The following is a 14,905-nucleotide window of genomic DNA, read 5'->3' on the forward strand; positions in this document are numbered from 1 at the left end:
AGAATAATGTAGCTTAACTATATGGAGGTAGAATAGGGTACATAATAAGATTTTAAAATTCTCTTGGTCATTTGGCAATTATTTTAGTTTAATTTTATCATTATAAAGTGTACTGTAGATACCTGTTTTGTGTACTTGTATAGAAGTACAGAGTAACTGAGATTTCTTTAATGTCACAGGTTCCTTGTAGCTTGGAGTACTGGGATGAGCTCCAGAAATCATTCATTGCATTCCGGGAATTCAGTCTATCAGAAAGCAAAGTTTGTGAGCTGCAGCTGCCCAGTATCAACCTTGTGAATGATCAGAAGGAGCTTGTAGCCTCAGACCTCTGGAGGATTGTCCTGAACAGCAATCAGAATGGAGCTGATGACCAAAGGTAATCTTTAAACAAGGGAAAGGTATACAATTCCCTGGAGAGAACTAGTTCAAGAAACTTAGTGAAACTGATGTCATTTCACTTATGCTAGTAGTAATTGCTCCTAACTGATCTTCAGATTGTGATTGACCCTCACACAAGTCCATGGAGTGTGGAAAGAAACCTTCTTCTCTCCCTGCAGATTCATAAGTTAACTGTCAACCTTGCAATCTATGGAGACTCTGAACACAAAGATTATTAAAAAGGGGAAAGAGATCATCAGACCATGGCCAATCCCCACCCACCTGCACCAGGCAGCAAAACTGACTCGTTAAAGAAGGGATGATGTGTCACAACTCATTGAGTGGTGTAGTAGGAGACATGCTTCCCCTGTGCACCTGGTAGCTACCACCAGAGTTGTGCATCTTTGCACTGCCCTCGGTGTGAGCCCAGGGACGGATTAACTCTCCTGTGGGCCTGGGGCTTTTAGATTTTGTGGGGCCCCTATATACAAGGAGGTGGTTGGGGCAGGGGATTGGGTGCAGGAGGGGGTGCGGCTGCAAGAGGGGGATTCTGATCTGGGGCAGGGGGCTGAGGTAGAGGAGGGAGTGCGAAGTGCAGGTTCTGGCTGGCAGGCGCTTACCGCAGGCAGCTCTTGGCTGCAGCATGCCATGACACCAATATGCTCCAGGAAGCGGCTGGCTGTTAGCACATCTCTGCAGCCCCTGGAAGGAGGGGGGACAGCGTGACTCCATGTACTGCCCACACCTGCAAGCACCACCCCTGTAGCTCCCATTGGCCGGGAATACACCAATGGGAGCTACAAGGACAGTGCTGGGGGCAGGGGCAGTGTGTGGAGCCACCTCCCTGCCAGGGGCCGCAGAGATGTGCTAGCAGCTAGCGCTTCCAGGAGCAGCGTGGGGCCACAGCATGCAGGCAGCCTGCCTGAGCGCCCCGCTCCGCCATGAGACTTTTAGCGGCCCAGAGTTGATCGCTGCCTGTGATTTATTTTTGCGGATTCCCCCTTGAGCCTGGGCCCTGGGCTGCAGCCTCTAAAGCCTCTGCCTTAATCCAGCCCTGTGTGAGCCAGAACCTGAAAGGCACAATTCAGTTGTGAGTGCATATCTCCATAATGTTAATTATAATCTTTGTGATGCTTTATGGTCATTATGTATCAATCACATTGTGTTCTTACTATGCTAGCAAATGGAAATTTACCATCAGGAGATTTCAGAAACACTTCAGAAGATAAATGTTTTCATTTCTTCACATCTGGAAGCTTCGTAAATGGTTAACTGTGAAAGAAGTGCACTGAGAGTCAAAGTTTGGATTTTGTTGATGAGTTTTTTGATTACCTGACAGAGTTTGAAAAAACTATCGGGGTGCACTATTGTATCTGATATTCAGAAATAACAATGCAAGTGATGTCAAACTGCTCTCCTTCTTGTCCTTTTAGTAAATTATACTGGATGGATTGGGAGATTGCCTACTACAACCATTGTTGGTTGTTACTGCCGTGTGTGTGAGAGAGAGGGAGAACCCATAGAATTCAAGGGGAGTCAGGAACAAAATCAATAAAAAATTAAACATCTGGTTTCCATTAATAATATCAGGTTGGAAATGATTTCTTGATGTTAATTGTGAAGGAATGCATTTTCATCATTGAGAAGTTAAGTGTTTTAGACAAGGTTAATTCCTCTGAATGTGGGACCTTTGCAAAATTACCTTTGTGGTCAACTTAGCACCATAGAAATGTGAACTCTGTGGGAATTGGAAATAAAGCTAGTGAAATTCAGTAGATTTTTTTCATCAAAGCATTTGACATTGCTGTCACAGCTATTGTTTTCTACTCAAATGGGATTTATCATTGTATCTAATATTTCACAGAGTTCTATTAAAAAGTTTTGTAAGCAACGACCACTAGGAACAACACTAGTGTTTAAAGGAAATGCAAATAACTTTAAAATCTAATAGAGTAAACCAGTTTAACCCAGAAAATGGTGATGAGCATAAGAAACATTTCATAGCAGAATACAAATTCACACATGCAAAATATATTAATCTGTGGTTTTCAACCGCTGGTTGCAGCACCTGTGTGGGTGGTCATAGGTCCAACGTGGAGTCATGACCACTTTCCCTTTCGTTGTAGCTAGATTGGGGCAAGTTTTTCTGTTATAACATGGGATCATAATATGGAAAATGTCAAGAACCGCTGTATTAAATAAATATGTCTGTAGAAAAATTAGTGGTACAGTGACATGAAACTTTTAATCTACAATGATTATTTTCAGTCTACTCCTCCATCTGCTTTCCACAATTTTGTGAGCATAGGAAAAGCAAAAAAAGCCTTTTTTAGATATTAGCTCACACCAGGAGATCTAGATTCAGGAGCATGTTTGAGTCTCTAAAGGGGCCAGAAAGAAGTGTAAACCAGTGCAAATTATAGTGTTACTTAGATTCATTTCTAGCTCTTATGAGGAAGCAGGGACAAAGTAATAGGGAGAGTAAAGAGAGACAAAATGAATGCCTGATGGTGGATACTCTTTAAGATCTCCATTTAGACCAAATAGTATCTTGAACTGCTTCATTGGCCATCCCAATCAGGACTGATGGGGTGAAAATGAGAGAACCTACACCTAGATACCTGTATCACTCCACTCTCAACTCCATAATTAAAAAAGAAAAATAGATATAAGTACCAATCATATTTTTGTGCAGATATGTTTAGTATTATTACTTCGTATTTACATAGCATTTGATATTTTAAGTGATGTAATAACACGTGTTTAATTAGTTGATTAATTTTTAAAACATCTAATATAGAATTGTCCTACAAAAAGGAATTACTCCTATAAAGTCCTTAACTTGGCTGGAGTATATTTTCTGTATTTGATTTTTATATTTTGGATCAGACTCCCACACTACCAATAACTTTCTTTAAAAACAAACCAAAAAACACCCAAAAAAACCTACAGGTTTTTGTTGTGACCCCTCTGATATGGTAATAACTAGTACTAAAGGGCTAATCCCTTGTGTTTTAAGTACTTTATTATTGATTCCTAAAATGGAAATAAAGGGTGAAACGTGTGTCTCATCATGTTTGGTGACAAGAAAACTGCAGATTTTGTGGGAAGAGATGGATTCAGCTTACATGCTGAGTATTAGATGACAGGCTGTGGTAACGTCGGCTGTGATGGCTATTATGCTATCCAAAGATGATGATGTCCAAAATCCATGGCATACTCACTATTTGCAAAATTGATTAGGGAGTGATTATTAATACGGAAATGGATAATCTAGGGCCTGAGTGGCTTAATTTATAAAGAACTCTTATTTCACTCATAAGGCCATTCCTTGTTCAAATCCAATTTGAAGTCCTGTATGAAATAATTGTAGTGGTCTTTAAAGTAATACAGGAGTGGGCAAACTTTTTGGCCTGAGGGCCGCCTTGGGTTTCGTAAATTGTATGGAGGGCTGGTTAGGGAAGGGGGTTGTAGCCCGGCCCCCACCTCCTATCAGCTCCCCCCCCCCAGGACTCCTGCCCCATCCAACCTCCCCTGTTTCCTGACGGCCCCCCCCCGGGATCCCTGCCCCATCCACACACCCCTGCTCCCTGTCCCGTGACCACCCCCAGACCCCTGCCGCCCCATCCAACTCCTCTTCTCATTCCTGATGGCTCCTTGGGACCCCGGCCCCATCCAACCACCCCTTCACCCTGTCCCCTGACTGCCCCCTGCGAGCTGAGGCTGCAGGGAAGGGGGAACAGTGGTGGCGGGGCCAGGGCTAGCCTCCCGGGCCAGGAGCTTGGGGGCCAGGCAGGAGGGTCCTGCGGTCTGGATGTGGCCTGTGGGCCATAGTTTGCCCACCTCTGCTTTAGTGGATAGTCCACAACAGAAACACCACCACGTAATACGGGATAATTGGCAATTGCAGCTCATGAGCAGTCCTAAAAGAATGTATAGGAGCAGAATTATGTTCTTACATGAGAATAAATTGCCTTTGTAGCTAAAGGTTTCATGGGGCAGGGATGGAAAGCTCTCATTACAGAGACTTCAATGTATTGTACGAGGCCTAAGTAGAAAAAGACTTGAGGGGCAGGGAGGCTCCATCAATTTCTATTCATACTGGTTATCATAGTAAATGCTTTAAAGGCTGTTGTATATATTTTATGTACTGAATAACAGCATTTCTATAATTATGATTTGTAATTTGTCAGTATTCCCTTAAAAATGCCTTAGCAGAAACATCTTCATATCTAAGATATCATAAAACAAGTGCAAACAAATTGCAATATGCCTTTGACATCTACTTTTTAAAAAATTCATATGGGAAAACACAATTGTGTTTCTAGTTGATTGTTCTGGGTTAGATTCAAAGTAGTTTGATATAGTGGACTTAGACCTCTAGAGACCTGTGTTCTAACCACGAGTTAAGTGGTTTCTTTCTTCTCCAGGTGGATATTTTTCCTTGTCACAATTTGTCACAAATGGCAGTTTTGCTTTAAAGAATTCCACTGTTGGACTAGTAGGAATAGTGCAGGTCAGGATTAGTCATTGTTCCCAGTCATCATACATTTAGCCAGAGCATTTCTGGGTTTGTAAGATGTGAAATTATAATTTTTGAGTATATCTTATCTGTATTGTAGAAGATGCCCATTTTATAAACTCTGACACTTCATGTGAATCTTTGGAAATCATTCTACGATATTAGATTCAATTTTGTTTGTACTTATATTTTCTCTGTTTCTATTGCTCTGTTTTCCAGTACAATCACACCTCAATATACAATACCATACTTGGAGCTGTATAAGCTAACTCTGTTTTTTATTACTAGTGGGGAACTTGCAGACACTCTGCTACCTTTGTGCCTCTGGAGCAAGCCAGAGAATCTTGCCCACTCTCATATGTTTGTGAATCACAATTGTTTGTTATCACAATCAGGGGCTTATTTAATGTACTTCTGCAAAGTTAAAACACCTACTTTTACTTCAACAGGACTCAACAGAAGGAGTGTTTCTGGACTATCAAATAATTCTGTTTTATTACCAGACTGCATGTGACATATAATGGGCAGTAGAATGAAAGATAGAAAATTCGGGGCTCGAATTCTCATTGCTTACACTTTAAGACTAAAGCAATGTTGAAGGTCAATCTAAAGTCTGCTCAGACAAAGAATCAGATTCCAATCACAGTATATCAAGTAATTTGAATAGGAAAAGCTCTAAATTAGTTCTAAGAACTGTGGTCTCCTTTTAAAAATAGATATTTACTGATGGCTTTACCACAAAATAGTATCTGAAATACTGCAGTTCTTTTCTGAATGGGATGATATTGTGGTATCCCAGATGCCACTGAAGTAACTGTTAGCAAATATTGATATTTGTTTAATGCTGACTCCTTTATTGTACTTGTTATTTTGAATACCAATATGGGAAGTAGTGACCCTGGAAGTGGTTTCTGGGAATAAGAACAATGGACTCTCTCACTCATAATAGTATCATTTCCCCAGCCGTGGCCAAACAGCTATGAAAATGAAGAACCCCAGAAACTCTTCAGATGTGAGAGAAATAAACAAAGAATCCTAATTTTCTTTTGCCTCAAATGATTTTCAGGGGACACTGATTTTCTCACAATAGCATGAGGTCCTCTTCAGGAGCTTAAAATTAACCTCTGTGTTGTGAAGGCCAAGACACTAACAGTGTTAAAAAAAAAAAATCCTAACTAAATTCATGGAGAATAGGTCCAGCAATGGCTATTAGCCAGGATGGGCAGGGATGGTGTCCCTAGCCTCTGTTTGCCAGAAACTGGGAATGGGCGATGGAACAGATCACTTGATGATTACCTGTTTTGTTCATTCCCTCTGAAGCACTTGGCATTGGCCTTTGTGGGAAGACAGGATACTGGGCTAGATGGACCTTTGGTCTGACACAGTATGCTCGTTCTTATGTTCTATGTTACCTCTGTTCTCCTGTTTCTCCCCTTCCTTCCTACCGGGAAAGATACTCAGCTTCACTAATGTGCAACAGTTTTATGCTCATTTTGTTGCAGAAAAAACATAGTTCTACTCAAGCTTGCTATTTAACTCTAGATTACTGGACATAATTGCATCAAGCATTTTGTAAGTGGGGGGCTTGCTATTTCAAGTTTCTCTTGGAGTTGATCTCAGCAGTTGGTTCAGGAACAAGTGATATGGTGGTCCTTTTTCAACTAAAGTTTCTCCACGTGAATAAATGAAAGTAGTTTAGAGTCTTTAAAGATCTTTTTGAGTGCCTGATGTTTTGAGTGCCCAGCTATTATACCCACCTGGTATATTGTTTGTAGAGCAAGGCAATCACAGTAAAGTATGGATAAATGCCTTAAATTACTTTCTAGAAGTGAAGCTTCTGACACATGTCCTCCTGCATCAACCATATCATGCTGCCCCACAATCATTATTATGATTAGAGGTGGGAAATAAAGGCCCTAGCACACTAGGACTCTGTAAATAAAAATTTGTAAGAAGCGATTATATTAAGTCTGAAGAAACAAGGAGTTCGGTTTTTATGAAAATATCCTTGTAATATTAAATGAGGAAAGAAGAACTGAGAGTCACTGGTACAATGGTTTCTGAAAAGAAAAATGTTTGAGTTTAAAGAAAATTTGAGATGCTCTTAACGGCTTCATACTGCTTTGCTCTGTTTTTTATGACAATGAATAATTACTTTGGAGAGTTCATTTCTGGGAGGTTATTATGAACAGGGATAAATGAATCAATTTGGATAAATTCAAAGCTGACTCAAAGAAAAAAATGAAAATTAAATCTTTGTTAAGGTTCTAAAAAGTTAGATTAACCTTTCTTTCCTCTACTTCTCTTTTTCATTTTTTTGTGTCTCTGTCTCTGGACAGAACAGGAAGCGCTGAAATATCATGGGAAAGGCTGCTCTTACAGTATTGCCAGTTCTTCTGAGATTACTAACCGGTTTTGCAAACTGAAAAGCACTCAATGATCCAGATAACCATTTACATTTCAGCGGGTTATCGGAATTGGTTATTTTTTTAAGCGTTGCCCATCCCTCCTTGAGACTACTATAATAATCACAGAATCGTAGGACTGGAAGGGATATTGAAAGGTCAACTATTCCAGTCCCCTGCACTCCTGGCAGTACTAAGTATTATCTAGTTCTTATAATTAGTTATTGCATAATGTTTTTCATCTGTATATCTGCAAATACTTTACAGAGGAGAGTAAAGCATAATTGTTTCTGTCTTACATATGTGGAAATAGAGGCAGAGTGTAGAACCAAGATTAGAACATAGATCTCCCAGTCCAATTCCCTAACCATTAACCCAAGCCATCTCGAAGAATTATTTATTTCCAGAGATACCAATTGGCAGAGATCAGCCGTACTGCAGAGAGAGTTATAAACATAGGCAATGGAAGTGGCAATGATGGATGGCCTATGACTTTGGCCATTTTCAAAGTAACAGGGGACAAGTGAAAGAGGGAAAAGGAAGCATTAGAAATCAACTATAAATCTAGTATGCAGTGATGTTGTAGCTGTGTTAGGCCCAGGATATTAGAAAGACAAAGTGGCTGAGGTAATATCTTTTATTGGACCAACTTCTGTAGGTGAGAGAGACTAGCGTTCGAGTTACACAGAGCTGGGCTTCCAGACCTGAGGCAGATCTCTGTGTAGCTCGAAAGCTTGTCTCTCTCACCAACAGAAGTTGGTCCAATAAAAGATATTACCTCAGCCACCTTGTCTCTCTATAAATCCAGTGGCAGATATTTCTCTCTCCTCCTTCACTATCTCTGTACATTACATCTTGTCTTTTTCCTTTGATAATGAACACATCTTGAATTGTTTATTGTTAAACATATATAGCACTTGTTAGTCTAACATTTTCATGAATCGCAAAAACTCATCATGTCCACAAGCCCAAAATGTACTCTAAGCTCTTTGAAGATAAATATCATGCTAGTTATTTATTATAACACATGATGATCAAATTAGGTGTGTGGCATAAACATTAGGAAATTAAAGTGTTTGTGCATGAAAATTATGGGTGCACATATATTTATGCATAATTTTGCAGATTCACATGTGGAAATTGAAGATAAATTGAAGGGCTGAAAATTTTCCCTCAATGTACAAAGCATATTGGTTACATTTTTGGAATTTTTAATCCAGATCTGCTCCAAATTTTATACGTCTTTGTTATTTACTGAATTTAGGCTCGCATAATATATGTAATATTTGGTTACAATTGAACACAAAACCAGTATTTAACTGTGGATAAAAACTTGGAGTTTATTGGTCTCAAACAAAACCTGGGATTTTTAACCTCAGAACTCTAAAATTGCAAAATAGCTAAGGTAGTGGGAGTGAGGAGCATTAATGATTGATTTGGCTTAAATTAGAAAGTTTATTTGTACTGCTGTGATGTCTTAGCAACTTATAGGCTTGCGAGGTAGTTTTAGCTGTTCTCAAGAGAACTTCAGGATAAGTCTTGGAAATATTCATAGTGTCAGGAGTTGTCATTAGCAAGAGAAAATTCAACTGTGGTGGCATTTTTAAATTATTCAGTTACTGTTTCATAATAAATTTTATACGACTGCATGCTGAGCTTATAACAGGTTTGTCTAAGACATTTTTCTAAAATTCTGACTATACAGTGGCAGAGGACAATAAGAGGCTTGCAGGGAGGGATTCAAATGTGGAAAAGATAGCTACAGTATATAAATTATGGAGTACTTTCTTTTAAAAAATCCTTTTTTGTCTCGGTAAAGTGAGTTTTCAAATCTTTCTTATGGCCTGTGCAGTGTCAACACAGTTGACCACTACATTTTAACAAGCATTAAAACATAACTGCCATTTTTCATTAATTTGTAAAAGTTTAATTTCTTCATTTTTTGTTCACATATTTCAGTAAGTACATTGAATACACTCTACTGTAATAACAAAGTTCTTTGATTGAAATATTGTCTACCAACTTCAGTTTAAAAACAAATTGTATGCCAGTATTGTATGCAGTGTTGTTTTAGCCATGTCAGTCCCAGGATACTAGAGAGGCGAGGGGAGTGAGGTAGTATCTTTTGTTGAACCAACTTCTGTTGGTGAGGAGAGACAAGCTTTTGAGCTTACACAGAGCTCTTCCTTGTCCCTCCTTTGTGCCAGTATTAACAGTTAAACATAAAATAAAATGGTTGTTTTGGCTATGTCAGAAAAATAGCATAGCAAATGCTCAAATCCTGTTATAAAGTGATAAAGACCTGGACTTGCTGAGCTACTCCTTCATTATATATTTTCCACAGCTCTGAAAGTGAATCTGGCTCACAAAGTGCGTGTGATCAGCTTGTGACTCCTACAGCATTAGCAGCCTGTACCAGAGTTGACTCCTGTTTTACCCCTTGGTTTGTGCCTTCACTTGGCGTTTCAGTCCATTTTGCTCATTTGGAACTCCATCTCTGCCATCATCTTGATCAGCTGGGCACAGGTTCGTACCTCTTAACTCATAATAATGAAAACATTTAATTATGATTTACTATCATTTTGCCTTCTATAGTCCCAGTTTCTTATTCAGGCAGCAAACTATGAAAAATCACTACTAGGAAAGGCCATTGGTAATCACTTCAGTGCAAACTCACAACTTCTGTTCTCTGTCGATTGATAGAGTATATTCCAAAAGCCGTGTGACTGACTGATCAGCTTCACTTTGTCCCTTGGGATTGAGTGATTGTATGTAGAAGCAGTTCAGTTTTCTGAGCTAGTGATAGCAGGTGCCAGTTCACTCTCGAGCCAATTTATAGAACCAATTCAACTTTTAAACTTTCCAACATATTTACATTATTGTTGAAATATTTGACAATTTTGCAACCTCTTCAGTATGGATGCCTTGATAAAGGAACTGCAAATATAATTGTTGTTCCAATTATGATCATTTTTAGAAAGATTAATCTGTTTTTGTTCAGGGCTCTCTTATCAGTGCATTAAAGGCAAATACCTTCCAAGAGATCTTTAGATTGTCTGATTTCAAATGCCAGCAATGCTTTCCTTGGAACATGAACAAATATCTAAGATACCTTTTAAAGGAACTGCTTTTTTTATTTGTAGTTCTTGGTTTTTCTGCAAAATTAAAATATATCCATTATCAAATTTTACTAACATTAATGCTAGTAAAATCTAGAAAATTAATTGTACACCAGCTAGCCCTGTACAGTACTTAAACTTTTGGTGCTATTATACTCCAATTCCAGTTGCTGGAGCTGTGGAATTGCACATAATGGAAAAAGCAACAATCAGATTAAAATCAAACACAGCTGTTTCATTTTTCAGCAGCAATTGAGTTTATGCTGATGCTGTTATCTTTACTGCACCTAAAAGTCCCAGTCAGTATTGGGGTCTTTTGTGCTAGGTGCTGTACAAATAGAGTACAAAACTTACTGAATCAGTTACATTTTTGAAAATTTTTTAAAGATAATAGGGCTTGAATGTGCAAATGGCTGAGCATTTTGGTTCCAGTGCAACAAAATATTTAAGCATATGCTAATTTTGAGCATGTGAATAGTCCTGGTGACATGAATCATAACAAATTCAACATGTCTACTCACATGCTTAATATTAGACAAGTGTTAGGTGCTTTGCTGAATCTGGACCAGGATCAAGACTTTAATGAAGCACATGAAAACCTTGTATATCTCTCAATTTCGAAGTTTCAGGATTATGTTTTGGTTTAAGTTTTTGAGTGATGATGTTGCTTGTGAAAGGGGGGCACACTTGTGGTTTTTGAATACTCTGCTAATCAGAGCAAGTATAGAAATTTCATTATAAAAGCTGTTAGTCTGCAGAATGGCAGTTCAACAAGTATGACAGTGTTACTGGTATTCATTATTTATACAGGCTTATAAATATGTATGGCATGTTATATACATACTCCCGCTACACAAACAGAACTGACAACAATATGGTCGCTACTCCAAATAAGTTTACAATGTAAGGCCCCAATTCTGCATTGTGTAGTGTGCTGGTACAGGAATCTTCCTGCACTCCACAAAATGCAGGAATGGTGCCTAACATTGGATTTAACAGACAAAAAGTGAGAGATAGAGCTAGGACCAAAAGTAACGTATACAAGGTACTTTGGTCACTTAAATTTATGGATATATCTGGATAGATTTTATTTTTACGTACATTGTGTTTGCAGTGTGTAAGGTTATGTTAATTATAGTTGTGTCTTTGTTTATTAAATACTGTACACTATCACCAATAATTTTAAGTTTCAGACATTTAAGCTATCCTATGTATTTTACACATTTAGAACAAATGAAAAGCTTCTCCAAATAAAAAAAAAATTGGGAAAGCAAAGACGTTCTTGAATCTTGACTGCATTATTGATATCCATTTTTAATTCTATCCTTTAATTTAACAGCACCAGCAAGGTCCCTTCAACCATTTACCTCTGATAAAAATGTTCCATCTGAACTAGAATACATGATAGTTTCCTTCAAAGAGCCCCACACATATCTCCGGCAGTGGAATGATGAATCAATCTTCAAGGAGATCCAGTTTTCTACATGGACTGGCTGTAAACTTTTGGAGTGCCGAAATGTTACGATGCAGAATATCGTGAAGCCTTTCAAAATCTGGGGGCAGACTGCCATTTCAAGCAGTGCAACAGAAAGTTTACTGGACTGCACTATGATGGTGGACCCTATATTCGTAAACTTTGGGCAGCATGCAGTTCATTCTCTGAATACAGCATTTCAAGCTTGGCAACAGGTATGCAAATATGATAGCATGAAAGAAGTTACATTCTGGCTATTTGGATTCACCTAAAATCAAAGTTGGTGGTAACTAAATTTATTAACAATAGTCAAAGATGTAAAAGACTTTTACAGTAGAAGTCTTTCTAGTATTTAGCATTAATTCAGACACAGCTGTGAAAATTAGTAGATAATGGACAACATTCTGCTCTGTTACACTTGAGTAAATCCAGACTAACTGCCTGAACTTCAGTGGAGTGACAGTGATTTATACTGGTATAACTGTGATCAGATTCTAACCCAGTGGGTCTTTGAAATACAAAATAGTCAGTTAATATGTGAATGATGTATGATATGCAAGACTAGTTCATTCTTAGTAATATGACATTTTGTTTCCAACAGCTACTGCTTTTATTCTTCTTGAAGTTCAGTACTAGTGTCACATTACATTCTGAATATGCAGCATAAATCGGCAAGACCAATTCTGGTGCAAAGAACATTGCTTCTGCAGTGAACTTTCAAAGATCTATAATGCTCTCACCTCAATACAGCCCTGAATGCAAATAATTTTCTTTATCTACCTACAGACCCAGGGCCGGTGCTACCGTTTAGGTGACCTACGCAATGGCCTAGAGCGCCAGAATTTTTGGGGGGCGCTATTTTGCCGTGGGGGGGGGCGGCACACAAGTCCAGTGGACCTACCACAGTCATGCCGGCGGACGGTCCACTGCTGGAAAGGCTCCAGTGGAGCCGCTGCAGTCATTTCGGCGGACGGTGCGCTGGTCTAAAGGCTCCGGGGGACCTATCGCAGTCATGCCTGCGGCAGGTCCACCGGAGCCTTTAAACCAGCAGACTACCCGCCGGCATCACTGCGGCAGCTCCACCGGAGCCTTTCCAGCAGCGGACCGTCCGCCAGCATGACTGTGGTAGGTCCACCGGGGCCGCGGGGGGTGGCAAAATGGCCATCCGCCTAGGGCGTCAAAAACCCTGGCGCTGCTCCTGTACAGACCAATATGTTTCTTGTGAATTAATTACCTGTAATGGTACTACAATAGCAAAGTAAAAAAAAAGATAAAACATCTGTTTTATATTAAAAAAAAAAAACTTTTTTAAGGGCACTCCATGGTTTGCTTGTTGCAAAAGGACATTCATAAAACAAGATCTAGTGTGATTTAAATCTTTACAGCTGGTTCAAATATCACAAGATCTTTGTAGCTCCAATTTCTATCTATTGTCATATTTTGAACAATGCATTTAATAAAAAACAAACATAGAAAAAACATGAGATTCCTTGTTAGTGCAGTTAAGCCCAGAATATTTCTATTTTAGAACCAGAGCCTCATCTGAGATATGTGTGGCAACTACTGAAACATGGCCTTCAGAAAGATTAGTTTCCTCTTAGGATAAAAAGGTCTCTCACACACAGTTATACATCTAAGTAAAATATCGTGCGTAAATATTTAAATGTTTTAAACCACATCAGAGTGTAAATGGCTGACTGACTACACAGTGCCTTGAAGGAACATTCCAAGTTGAAAAAATGGACTTGTATATTTGATTAAGTAGAGCCATATGTTGTATAGTATATTGCTGACAGGTACATTCTATGAATAGTTGGTTCTGATTTATACATGGCTTTGGCAATGTTAACATGATCCACAGGAGGATATACTTCTGTAATTGTTGCTGTAATTTTCTCGTTTCCTCTCATGTCAAGGGTACTTGCCACCATGTTCTGATGTGGTGGGTATCTAGCCCTGAGTATTCTAGATTAAAAACTTGCACTACTTTGAAATTAGGGGACATTTGACACAGAAGTGGGTTCAAAACTGCTTATTAAATAAATTGCTACCAAGCTGTTATGTATGTGGTTTTACCTCCACAAGGGGGAAAAATGAATTTCCCAGTTGTAAGTATTGTTTGATGTACGGTGTTCACATCGAATATAGAGTAAATGCTGCCAACAAGAAACATGTATTTAATAAGCAGGAAAAATAATTCTCCACATATTTTTTACTGGACTAATATATGGCATAAGTAATTTTATATTCCATGTGGATGGGACAGACAGATGAAGCATGAAGCAATTTGGCCTTGCACCTTTAGGTCAAGAGTTCAAGTTTAACAGAAGCCTTTGTCAGTGTCTTTGTTTCCTAGATGTGGATTGATTTAGTAATGATGAAAGTTTTAGAAGTAGATTAGGCCTAAAAAACACCAATACACATTTTGCTTTATACTTCTAGGTCACATGCTGAAAACCGGAGGGGATTAGCTCTTTTTTAAAAACAATTTCCCTTATTGACTTTGTGTTTCACTGTCTAATCTTTTATAATATGAAATGCCTGTTCACATACAAACTGTAACAATCTAATGCACAACTGAATGCAAAGCTGAAGTAAATAAGGTTTTAATTATAAAAGTAATGTATAGGGAACATTAAGGAGTAATTATTTAATAATAGAGTATATGCTGAAACAGAAAATGCATGCTTCACTTGAATAACGATGCAATTTTTTTTACTGTATTTGAACATTTAAATCATTCCAAATTGTTTTAACTCTTTAGTGTTTCACTGAATTCCATAGGCCAAGGGTCAGTTGATAAAATAGCTCACCAAATACGTACTATGGGAGTATATTTTAGAAAAATGTAAACATCCCCTTTGGGGCCTAAATGTTTTTCTGAACCCTTTAGAATTTATTAAACATCACTTTTTAAAGATGAGGAAACCAATTCATTTTTTTCCCTTTAAGGCCGTGTGGTGCTTAACCTCTCTGTTACTAGCAGATTGATCCCAGTTCATTAAGA

The 14,905-nt window shown here is 38.6% G+C and overlaps 1 protein-coding gene across 5 annotated transcripts in view; it reads left to right on the forward strand.

The window, feature by feature from the left end:
* Nucleotides 1-14,905, forward strand: part of VPS13B (vacuolar protein sorting 13 homolog B) — a 928,813-nt gene that overhangs the window by 830,559 nt on the left and 83,349 nt on the right. For all 5 annotated transcript variants that reach the window (XM_030553556.1, XM_030553553.1, XM_030553555.1 and 2 more), the window contains 3 exons: nucleotides 180-376; nucleotides 9,650-9,831; nucleotides 11,764-12,113. In XM_030553556.1, the coding sequence (XP_030409416.1) occupies nucleotides 180-376; nucleotides 9,650-9,831; nucleotides 11,764-12,113 (729 nt within the window). The remainder of the gene's footprint in view (nucleotides 1-179; nucleotides 377-9,649; nucleotides 9,832-11,763; nucleotides 12,114-14,905) is intronic.

This window comes from Gopherus evgoodei, chromosome 2, assembly GCF_007399415.2.
Source record: "Gopherus evgoodei ecotype Sinaloan lineage chromosome 2, rGopEvg1_v1.p, whole genome shotgun sequence".
Taxonomy (NCBI): domain Eukaryota; kingdom Metazoa; phylum Chordata; order Testudines; family Testudinidae; genus Gopherus; species Gopherus evgoodei.